Here is an 11,771-nt window from a genome sequence, read left to right on the forward strand (position 1 = left end):
AACGCAGACTTCATTGCACATCACTTTATTATTTATATTACATATTATGCTTCACTGCATTTCTATAGCACTATTGTTAAATTAAAAACATATGATCACCTTTACACACTGCAATATTTAGGTGATGTACTTTCATCTAACAATAATGTTTGAAATGTGTTGTTCGGCACATTCCTCCTCTACAAATTAGGTGTTGTTGTTCATCAGCCTAGCTTAGTTGGGCTCAATGGTATAGGCACTATATGTTTGAATTGGTATTTACAGTCACATGTATTGTTAAAGCACTATAAAATTTTACATAAACGGAAATTCAGGTTAACATGCAGGATAGAAAAAGCTATTTGTATGAATATGTATTTAAATATTCAGAATCAGACTTTTCAGAAAGTGTTTTTAATACATAGGTCTGTCTTGAATTGTTAGATTTAGCTGCAGGTCCTATTTAATTAAATATTATTTATTTAACAGCCCAGATTTATAATGTTTCACTTAAAGTCTGTGCACTGTAGTTGTAAGTTCTACCTTTTGGTTCTCATGTTGTCAAGCTGTAGAAAGCCTGATTAACCTTTTCTTTTTTTTTTTAAAGAATTGCAGTTGAACTTGTTGCCTCAGTAAAGTCATGATTCATGGGAATAAAATCATTCTTTGATACCACATTAAGCTTGAAAAAACTGGATTTTTACAACATTGATCCTTCTATGAGACACCAAGTGACAAAAAACGTGTAGTCACTGAATGACGTTTTAATAAAATGAGTCACTCCAACAACAACAACAAAGACACAGATGAAATACATGGAAGAAAAAGTTTATGTTTGCAATCTGGTCTCATCCTGCTCTGTTAAAATGCCAATCCATTGTCTGGACACTATGGTGGCAAACGTCTGGCTCGACCTTTTAGATGAGAACATACCATCAGGTGGCGCAAAGGGATATGTGACGAATTTTAATATTAAAGTCATTAATTTATTTACACGGCGAAGGGGAACAACCCTGCATCATGTTGGGGACGGGAATAGATCACACACTAGCCTTTATCGGGTCCGTTTAACAATAACACGATGAAAATCTGCCAATGACAGGATCTGTAGCGCAGCCTGAGGAGGAATTTAACTGATTAATGAGGCAGACGGACAGTGATTCCGCTGAGTGTATCCTAGTTACTGATTTCATCTTTCTGAAGAGCGATTTTTGACTGCACGACTGAATATTTCCCATGAAGATGGAGTTTGGGGAGAGGAAGAGAAGAAGGAAGTCACAGAGCTTTAAACTGGTCACGGATGAAGGTAGGCTGCTGAATGGATGCAAGACCTTGTAAGACGCGCGTCTGTGTCTGGCTGTTTGTCTGGCGCTGTGTGCCAGCAGAGACGACTCTGTAAACAAAAGCAATGGCTACGACAATGGCCATAGTCTGTGCCTCGGTTTTAGCCAACAGTTACAGGCATTCAAGTCTGTGTATTAAACATCTGTCTGGATATTAGTGTCAGTATAGCTGTGGTTAGATTTTTAAGAATGAATGAAGTAAACGAATAGTCCAAAAGACGGTGCGCACTCTCAACATATGCAGCTTAAACTGCTCACTTTTATTTCTCAAGGCATAAGCTTCAGGTTACCTCTCTCTATTACACTACTTTATACCACCTACAGGTGGTGGTTTCTGCGTGGGATGGGAGGGGGGGGGGTTCTGCTTTGGTTGACATCACTGTCCTTCTCAGCCTGCACAAGCCTGAAATGCAAAAGGCTGAAACACCTTTCTTGCAACCACCTGTGTGTTATTGTGAATTAAAACATTATTTCATTATTCTTCAATCCGATTCCTTTATCTTGCAGATTTTGATCCTTCATACATGGTGAATTCAAGCTGCAAAGATGCCACTGGAGAGCCTAACGATGCTGCTGTACCCGATGGTATGTGCCATTTCATGGATTAATTTCTGATGCATCGTGCCAGATCTCCCTAATTATATTTCCGCCCTTCTCTCTCAAAGTAGTTTGGCTGGGCGATGAGGGTCTGGAGATCAAGAGGCAAATTACAGGAATGATGAGGCTTCTGAGTGACAAAACCGGCAGGGTATACCAGCGTGTGGGATTAGAGCAGGACAGTTTGACAGTGAACCCCCACGATGGACATGAGACCTGGGTCCATCAGCCTGCACCTTTGTCTCTTGGATCAGAGGACAGCAACAGCTGGAATTCTGCAGGAGACCCAGGGCCTTCACCTCTATCCATATCCACCCCCCTCCTCAATGGTCAAGGCTGTGGCCAGTACAGCACCCGATCCAAAACCCTGAAGATCCTCAGCAGCACAAATGATTTAATCAAAGTGAAAGAAGTTAACGGTAGGGTACCACAGTATGTCTGAAGAGGAGACCACTACACACAAATTTCCTACAGCAAACATTTTTAAAATAGAGGGAAGATGTGTAGTGCTGATCACCAGGCAAGCTTTTTATACGCTTTGTAAACATCCTGTTGTCTGAGATGTGTCATGAATGCACACATATGTTTGAGAGAAAAATGACTAACCAACGCCCCCCCCTGACTTTCCATCAGATGTAGTCCCTCCTGCTGTGCCAGAAACCCCCTGCTGTATGTGTAACTGTAAGGGCACCTTGCAGGCTATTTTGCAGGAGCTGCGTGCCATGAGGAGGCTGATGCAGACTCAAAAAGGTCAGTGAATGAACAAAAACTCACACTGTGAGAGAGAAACAGAAAGAGAGGGAGGTGAAAATATAATGTGTTACTATCGTTTTTTCCAGCATCCTTGGAAAGACAGGAACAGGCTGTATCACCATGCCAACCTCGTCTTGGACCGGGCCCCGCTCCTCGTCGTAGGCCCCGTAAGAGGCGGCCAATCTATAAAGTGGCACCACTGACCGTGTCAACTGCTAGAAGAACTGCTCTTATCCCCCTGGATGCATCAACACCTTTAGCTGCACCTGTACCTGCACCCGTAAAGAGGGAAGAGTCTGAGAAAAAGCAAGACTCGTGTTCATCCAGCAGTGATCCCATCTCCTCTGAGGGTTCTGTGCTACCACCTCAGAGCAATCCAGTAACTGTCAACAACACCCACGGTCTTCTCCTGAACCAATTAAAGGAACCTCAGTTATTAGAGGTAATCTGCACTGTGGTGCACATAAATAAACACATATATGCCCTGATTTGTGATTTGAAACAATACTTATTATTTTGAAGGAACTTTTTCTGATGCTGGTTTTTATTTTAACTCAGTCTAACAGGCAGTTTGAGGATATTAGACATTACATGTGAAAGTAAACTTTGATTTTAACTACGTTTGACCCTATTTAAGCTTTATTTTACAATAATGTGTAACATAATGACTTAGCAGGTCTATTATCCATGACAATGATTTCTGTAGAAAGTGCTGTTCTAATTTTGTTCTGTGTTCATTTGTCATTCACACATAAGGCGTGTTATTTGATACCTTTTCAGTCTGAAGTGCGTCTTGCAGAGGATTATGATGTGTTTATATCAAAGGCCCAGCTAGACTCGATTCTGGTCAACTATACACGCTCTGGCAGCCTGCTTTTCCGGAAACTGGTGGGTATCTATGTTTTTTATCAGCTAAAAAGAAAAGTATGTGAGCTATTTGGAAAATCGAGGTTTTCTGCATTATTTTTCATAAAATGTGAACTGATCTTCATCTAAGTCAAGAGTATTAACAAATATAATGTGCTTTAAAAAAGCTACTTTACGTGAGAAATGGCGTAAAAAGCGGATTCTTGTGTGGAGCAAATTTAAAAGGTTTGAGTTAGCTTTGTTGAGGTCATTATTCACATACTTTTTCTACTGAAAGATCAGATTTTTCGTGTTTTAACACTTTAGGCACTTTATATTTGTTAATACTCTTGACTCAAAAAAACATGACATTCCAAAAGATTCACATACTTTTTCTTGCCACTGTATTTTCCCTTTAGTTGTTGTTTTACATTACAGTTACTGTATGTGGCATGACTGGGTACCTGTGTTTTATGTCAAACCATTTCACATTTCAAGTGATTTACTTCACTAACTTACGTAAGTGAAGTATTGTTTTAACATGGAGGTCCACACCTTTTTTCAGGTGTGTGCCTTCTTTGACGATGCTACCCTGGCTAACTCCTTGCCAAATGGTAAACGAAAGAGAGGCCTTAATGATAACCGTAAGGGCTTGGACCAGAACATTGTGGGAGCCATTAAAGGTATTTAGAGGAAGCTGTACAAGGTGTAATTAGTCTCTTTGTAGCAGGATAAAATAATGATACTGTGTTTTTGAGAAACATTAATATAGTTGTGTGACTGTATCCAGTGTTTACAGAGAAATACTGCACAGAACACAGAATAGAAAAATTGCCTGGGCCACGAGACTGGGTTCAGATCCTTCAAGATCAAATCAAACTCGCCAGGAGGAGGCTGAAAAGAGGTATTATCTCCTGAGTGCATCATATTTTAAAGACCAGAAGTAAGTTTTACTAATTTACAAAGGTTACCAGTCAAAGGAGAGGTAAATCTATTTCTTTTTGTTCCTCAGATGCTGCAGAAACTGAAGAAATCTTTAATGGACCTTCCTCAAGTATGAAATACATACTACGAGCAGATGACAGACATCCTGTAGTCTACTTTTGGTTTTTATGTGTCTGCACCTTTCCGCTCACATCAGTACTCCATCCTACAACGTCTTTCCATCAGCCCCCCTCTGAGTGCACAATGCCTGTACCTCGATCCACTTTGCCGTAACAACACACACAAACTGGCTCATATGTCTTTGTCACGCTGTCGCTGTGACATTTGACATTCTCACACAGCTTCCCAAAATGTCAGCTAATTATCTTCACACCATGCACCATGTCCTCTCTTTCACCATTTCACCCTTCACCATTCCTGTCACAAAAAGCATTTCTCTTTCTGCCGTCTCAGTTCTTCTTTCCCAGAAAGGCTATGCGACCCATATAGAATTCACCAAATGTCAAAACACAATTGTCTTTACATGCAATACACACCTGAACTGAGGCTTCTGATAATGTTGTGTGCTTTTTCCTTCTTTTCTAGGTTGCAAATACAAGAAGCCTGGGAGTATGGAGGGAACAGCGGTGAACATGACCGGTTGATTCAAGGGCTGCAACCATGGCCTTACACCATCTTTGTTGATTGTCTTCATTACTAATCAAACTTGATGCATTTTGCCACTTTACATATTTCCTTTGCAACTGTAAACTGTTACATGTTATGGATGTAAGGGGAAAACAATGGAACCAAATGAAGAACAAGCCTGCTTAATATCCCCACACTCTCACCCACATATCTACAGTCTGCCTTTGGGACATATATTAAACAACTGTGATCTGGGACTTTGTGCCAACAAACACAGTTGTTAAGACATGTCAGGTAATTTTCTTGTTCAGAAGTGACTTACTGTTTAGGTGACTGCATTGTAGGCTACAGCTTTAAATGCATACTTGCCTGGTTCCATTATGTAATTATTAGGAGGATTCACAAGCCTAAGATGTACTGTAACAGTATAGCATTCGTATATTTTGCACAAATTACATTTTAAAGGAGGTTGTCCATTGTGGATTGTGCCTTTTAAGTAACCTGTATTTCACTGGGAGTAATGTGCAGTGCAGCATCCACCTCAATTTCAAAAATGACATTCAAACCTAAATATTTAACGTATTTTTGGGCAATCTAACTAATTACAAATAGGTTAATAGACTACATCTGGCTGGAAATATATAAACAGTATTCAATGAATAATATTTATTTTTATTATTATTTAAAACATATCAATGCAGTTGTTAATTGGGATGAAATTACTAATTCTTCTTTTATTTCTACTCATTGTGTATATGAAATGAATAGTTGTTTCCATGATTAAATAAGTTTTCTTGACAGGTTTTTTGTGTATTTATGTGCTAGACAGAATGATTGCAACAGAAGCAATGCATTGCTCCATGAAAGTAATAGTAAGCAGCTGCATACAGCTGTATATCAACACATTGTTGCAATAGTAACATAATAATTACCCAAATACATGTTCATAAAGTCAGGTTTATAAGCCTTAACATTTGTTAAATGTGTACCCATCGAGTCATGCAATGTTATATTAGTGTAGGTGCAATTGGAGGGAAAACAGTAAATTAAAGGTACACGCCATTGTAGAGATTTTGTTGCCAGACTTCACAGACCATTAAAGGGGATGTTAAAGCCGCCACTGTGCAGGCAGAGGACCCGTTGAGATCTCGCTAGTTTCCTCTTTATATTATAAATTATTTAGTGCTTCATAAGGACAAACAATGAATACAAATGTGTATGCGTTCAAATACATGTCACCATACGCAGTAGATCGACTTTTCCGCGGTGCAGTGCTGAATTAAAAGACAACTTTTCCGGAGTTTTGATCAGGCTTTCTCGGTGGACGCCCGATTCTTGCCCCAATGCATTGTGGTCCCGTCCCCGCTCTTCTGTCGGGATCCACCGCTAACGTGAAGCTGGTAAGGATAAACTGGTCAGAGCAATTAAAGGGGAAATGTTGCAAGAATATAACTCCGCTTTGGTCCTAAAGTCGTATCTAGGACAATTGTAAACACCTATGTTGTATCATATCATTACAGACTTTGCACAAGTAGCACGATGATCGTTGTTGTATTGATACTAACTCTGATGTTGCACACATCGCATGGCGAGGGACAGGAAAGGGTTAATTTTTTCCGCCGCCGACATTTTTGTTCGGCGCTCTGCTGCAACTTTTTAACTTACATGTGCAACGAGCTGCCTCTGTGCTTCACGTCTATGTCTCACATTTGGGCTGTAGCGTCCGCGGAGCCAGTATAGAAATGAATGCAGCTCCCCCCCGAGTCCGACACTTACCCCCTTTGTTGCACGGAGCTGCTTATGCTCTTCACCCCATGCTTGGATCAGCGTTTGCTAGCAGGAGGCTAGCACCAAAATAAAACATGCATTTCATCAAAGTAAAACAACAAACCCGACAGATGTAGCTGTCACTGTCATCGCATGCGTCTGAAAGCGCAGTATCCGATAGTTTCTAATGTGGGCATTACGCCGAACAGACGAGCTTATACCTGTGGTGAGCTCTGTTATTGTTAGCATGTGCCCAAGGGTTGAATGAACTTCTCAGCATTTTGTCTCTTGAACACTCCCACAGTGAACTAACCGAGGTCCCCTCAGCAACTTATAATTAATTTGTGTCTGTTTACTTATAAAGACACAAAGACACTCACTGTGAAGTTTTGTTATTAGCGGTGAGTGAAACAGGAAGAGAGGGAAATATCAATGAAGAGTTTTTAATATGGTGCAATGCAGTTTTGTACTAACTCATTAGTGAGAGCTTCAGACAATCTGAACTGAACTGACACATGCTTCCTGCCTGAAAATGAAACATTTATTTATTAATTACTGTAATTTCACCTGATACGTGTGTGAAAAGACCTGCAACACCTGCAAATAATAAATTACTCATCATTTGCCAGAGAGGTGCTGGGTGCAGCGTCTGGTGTAGTGTGGCTTTAGTAAGGTGTACCTAATGTTTTTACATACTCCTGCTGAGTCTGTGTAGTAATGTCTGTCATAGAGATTAAAAAATAACAAGGATGTTAATTGATTGTTAATCAGTTTTTAGTCATCCTCTCCCATGTTTGCAGCTTCAGTTTTATCTAAATCTTTAGATAATCATCTTTTGATTTTTGCACAGTTTCAAAAATAAGAAGCAGTTATTAGGTGATTTCATTCAACTGGAACTGAACATTTAAAGTCACTTTAGGTGCAAACCCTAAACACTGCAGAGTTAAATCAACAACTCTCTGTCACAGTGTTAAAATAGTAAAAGCGACAAAAATGCAGGATTCATTGCGGTGGTCTTGTTTCAGATTGTGCAGATGATCAAGCTCGCTTGTTCTTGATGCGCAAAAGAGGCACAATTTGGAATAACCTCAGATGGTAATGTTGTGAATAAGCCCGGATGTTTTAATCATTAAGTTATTGATTAATATTATTATAGTTTTCTTCTTGCCCCTTGTGACAGGCTGTGTTTCTAATCATCTGTGTAATTTTTCTGTCTTTTTTTTACTGACGTGGATCCAGTGGTGAGGACCCAGAGTTTCTTCAGCCATGTCTGTGAGGGAATCTTTTAACCCAGAAAGCTATGAGCTGGACAAGAACTTCAGGCTCACACGTTTTGCTGAGCTGAAAGGCACAGGCTGCAAGGTTGGATCTCTTTGATCTGCATTGCATACAATATTTTTTGGTCTAAATTAATAAGCATTCTGCCTTGTGATAAATATGGTAAAAAAAACTAATGAGTGATTGTTTTCTCTGGTGACAGGTGCCCCAAGATGTGTTACAGAAGCTGCTAGAAACACTACAGGAAAACCATTATCAAGAGGATGAACAGTTCCTGGGGGCAGTGATGCCTCGATTAGGTAACTATGTTATACACTTAACACCATAATAATAACTAAAGAGTTTGATAGCTTTGATATTTAGGCAACATTAGCTCTGAAAAATCATGTGAATTTTTTTATGTTGCTTCATGAAGAAACATGCGTCCACTTGAACAGCATATATTGTATGTGAAGCTTAAATGTAAAAAGTAGAATCAGATTTAGAAAGAGGTCTTGAATAACTGTTAACAATAACAATATGTTAAGATACAAAACACTTAATTAAAGTGAACTTGTTAATATGTGAAGGCATAGGCATGGACACCTGTGTGATCCCGCTCAGACACGGAGGCCTTTCTCTGGTCCAGACTACAGATTACATCTACCCCATTGTTGATGACCCATACATGATGGTATGGATCTCCTCTTTTCTTGGGCAATACCACTTTTACCAGTGCAGTCACATGTGGCAATCGAACAATGGCATAGGCCAGCCTTTTATTGCTTCATTTCTGTATTTCTGTTTGGTAGGGGCGAATCGCGTGTGCCAATGTTTTAAGTGACCTGTATGCCATGGGAGTGACAGATTGTGACAACATGTTGATGCTTCTGGGAGTCAGCAACAAAATGTCAGAGAAGGTAAGAGAAGTGTGTTGATACACCTTTAGATCTTCTGTCTGGCAAATATCTACAGAGAACCGGTTGTGCAAATGCTGAAGCAAAACATTGATATAGAGATATTTTATATTACATTTTGCCCGGTCTGTCTGGTCTGACTCTCTTGGATCCTTACAGGAGAGAGACAAAGTCATGCCATTGATCATCCAGGGATTCAAGGATGCATCAGAGGAGGCTGGCACATCTGTAACAGGAGGACAGACGGTGCTTAACCCCTGGGTAGTGATGGGCGGAGTTGCTACAACAGTCTGCCAGCCCAACGAATTTATCATGTAGGAGCGGCTTGGTGCTACATAATTCTTTATACTGTTAGTGCTGCTCACAGCTGCTTCAAATAAATAATTTAGTTGTTACTAATTATAATAACGCCATGTTCGACATATTGCAGGCCAGACAACGCAGTGCCTGGAGACGTGTTGGTGTTGACCAAGCCCCTGGGAACACAAGTGGCTGTTGCAGTACACCAGTGGCTAGATATTGTAAGTTGGCTCATCCACACAAATTTTATTTAGTCTGTTTATGCTAATTCATGTTACCGGCTGTATGTGTTTTGTATCTCTTAGCCTGAAAAGTGGAACAAAATCAAACTGGTGGTAACCCAGGAAGATGTAGAGCTGGCCTACCATGAAGCCATGATGAACATGGCTCGGCTCAACAGGACAGGTAAAACCACTGAGTTCTGGTAACTTGAATTTATGTACAGTGTTCTACATCTTCACATTTGTTGTAGTTTCTATTTTGCGATAGATTATTCTATTTAACAAACCTAATTAGGATTTAATTACAATAGCTGGCATCGTAATACTTTGCTTTAAAGAGTCTCTCTCTGTCATTGCTTGTAGCGGCTAGCCTCATGCACACCTTCAATGCCCATGCAGCCACCGACATCACAGGGTTTGGCATACTCGGACACGCTCAGACACTGGCACGACAACAGCGAAGTGAAGTGTCATTTGTCATCCACAACCTCCCGGTGCTCGCCAAGATGGCTGCTGTGTCCAAAGCCTGTGGGAACATGTTTGGTCTCATGCATGGCACCTGCCCTGAAACATCAGGTGTGTGTTTTCATGGTTGTTTTTCTCCTAATGTAACAAACATAATCATCTAGGTGATGATTCTTAACAGTAAACTGCATACTATTTCTTTAGAGTTAGCCTCAACACAGAGACGAGGAAAAAAATAACAACAGTGTGTACCATCTACCCACAATGTCAGTGTCTTCACCCCCAGTCAGGAGACATTTGAGAGAAAAGCTGTAACTCTTTCCACTATCACATTGCCTGTTTGTATCTCTTCTAGTACTATGAAATAAAGGCAAACAGCTCAGAATCTGACTTAGCTTAAACTGAAATATAACTCATGGGCACCATTACATATTAAAAACCTTTATTTTCATAATTTATTATTATTATTAATTTCATATAAATATTGATTTACAGGAGGCCTGCTTATCTGTCTGCCCCGGGAGCAGGCTGCTCGTTTCTGTGCTGAAATCAAATCCCCAAAATACGGAGAGGGCCACCAAGCATGGATCATCGGGATTGTAGAGAAAGGAAACCGCACTGCTCGCATCATAGACAAGCCACGGATCATAGAAGTGGCACCACAAGCTGCCACACAGAATGTCAACCCAACACCTGGTGCGACTTCTTAATCCTCTGTTGCTGAATACAGGAACCCAAAAGCTCTGCAGAGTGATTTTAGACACATAAACTACAAAACCATCCTAGAGTGTTGAAATATATACACAAAATAGTTTGTACACAGAAAAGACTGGGTTGGTGTGCGTCTGCGTGATAAATAGCCCCATACAGTGGCCCAGAGAGCATGCCATCACTCAGTGGACTCAACCTGCAGTATCCTCATGATAAAAATTGGTAAGAGATAGAACACGCTTAAAATCCATTTGCCTTTTGTGTCTGTTGTTTTCTGCTCTTTTAAATGTGCTTGACTGGCAGACAGCTTCTGATAAGAGTGATGGTGATGATGATGACGACAAGAATCTGATACTGTTGATTCATTTTGAATCTTGGGAAGTTTGGAGTCTGTTGCCTCTTTTAAAAATTGCTCTCATCAAGCAAGCAGACCATGTGATGGTGTTTTTTTCTTTGTCCGTTCACTTTGTACAGTTATAAAGCCTAGTTTTAGTTAATTGCTGTAACTGATGCCTTGCGTGTGACCAGAATGGTTTGTTTTTTATTACTTTGACTTTTTGTATTGTCCACACCTAAACTAATAAATATTCAAATAGAAGATGTTTGTTCTTGCTGTTTCAGAGCAGTACCCGAAGGGGACTAAATCAAATGAGCTGCACTTTACTTACATCATAACTGTAGATTGATTTTTATTCCCCGACAAGCACCTGATGCTGCTCTATCATGTAATCTTTTGAAGTCACAGATGAGAAGAAATCTTGGTTGTTAAACAGAATGTGCTCTAATCACTGAGCTGGTTGCCTGTTGCCTTTGTTTCAGGATGTGTTGCATTTAGTTTTGCTCCTGCTGTGTTGTCAGAGGACGTACTGAGAGCAGTCAGACGTTTAGTGAAGTCCAGATCATTTAGTTTATCCCAATACCTTAGATGAATCTGGAAGGCCTCTGTAAATGTATGGATATCAGGAACAAGATATAACTTCCCCCCTTCCTCTTACAATAAACTTCTCTTACAGTACATTTTCGCTGTGTTTGCTTGGTGTATG

The 11,771-nt window shown here is 40.2% G+C and overlaps 2 protein-coding genes across 3 annotated transcripts; both read left to right on the top strand.

Moving 5' to 3' along the window:
• Positions 1-1,015: 1,015 nt before the first annotated feature.
• bend7 (BEN domain containing 7) lies at positions 1,016-4,699 on the top strand. Its single transcript, XM_026365615.1, is given in 10 exon segments — positions 1,016-1,285; positions 1,830-1,907; positions 1,988-2,338; positions 2,553-2,669; positions 2,759-3,114; positions 3,453-3,560; positions 4,084-4,201; positions 4,309-4,422; positions 4,531-4,614; positions 4,617-4,699. Coding segments are annotated over 10 exon segments (1,479 nt in total). The 5' UTR covers positions 1,016-1,215.
• Positions 4,700-6,367: 1,668 nt separating this feature from the next.
• Positions 6,368-11,729, top strand: sephs1 (selenophosphate synthetase 1). 2 transcript variants are annotated; one of them, XM_026365616.1, is made up of 10 exons: positions 6,368-6,490; positions 8,097-8,219; positions 8,338-8,434; positions 8,705-8,808; positions 8,927-9,034; positions 9,191-9,345; positions 9,462-9,552; positions 9,637-9,736; positions 9,916-10,128; positions 10,513-11,729. In XM_026365616.1, exons 2-10 carry the CDS (start codon positions 8,124-8,126, stop codon positions 10,725-10,727), a joined length of 1,179 nt encoding a protein of 392 aa, XP_026221401.1. In that variant the 5' UTR covers positions 6,368-6,490; positions 8,097-8,123; the 3' UTR covers positions 10,728-11,729. The 2 variants fall into 2 exon arrangements, with proteins under 2 accessions (XP_026221401.1, XP_026221404.1); XM_026365619.1 differs by lacking the exon at positions 6,368-6,490 and adding an exon at positions 7,861-7,952.
• Positions 11,730-11,771: the final 42 nt, after the last annotated feature.

This window comes from Anabas testudineus, chromosome 6 (assembly GCF_900324465.2).
Source record: "Anabas testudineus chromosome 6, fAnaTes1.2, whole genome shotgun sequence".
Lineage (NCBI taxonomy): Eukaryota > Metazoa > Chordata > Actinopteri > Anabantiformes > Anabantidae > Anabas > Anabas testudineus.

Coding starts and splice junctions, on each gene's coding strand:
- sephs1 (XM_026365616.1), top strand. CDS start 8,124: ATGTCTGTGAGGGAATCTTTTAACCCAGAAAGCTATGAGCTGGACAAG. Junction 9,346..9,461: donor CAGCCCAACGAATTTATCAT/GTAGGAGCGGCT, acceptor GACATATTGCAG/GCCAGACAACGCAGTGCCTG. Junction 9,737..9,915: donor GGCTCGGCTCAACAGGACAG/GTAAAACCACTG, acceptor CATTGCTTGTAG/CGGCTAGCCTCATGCACACC.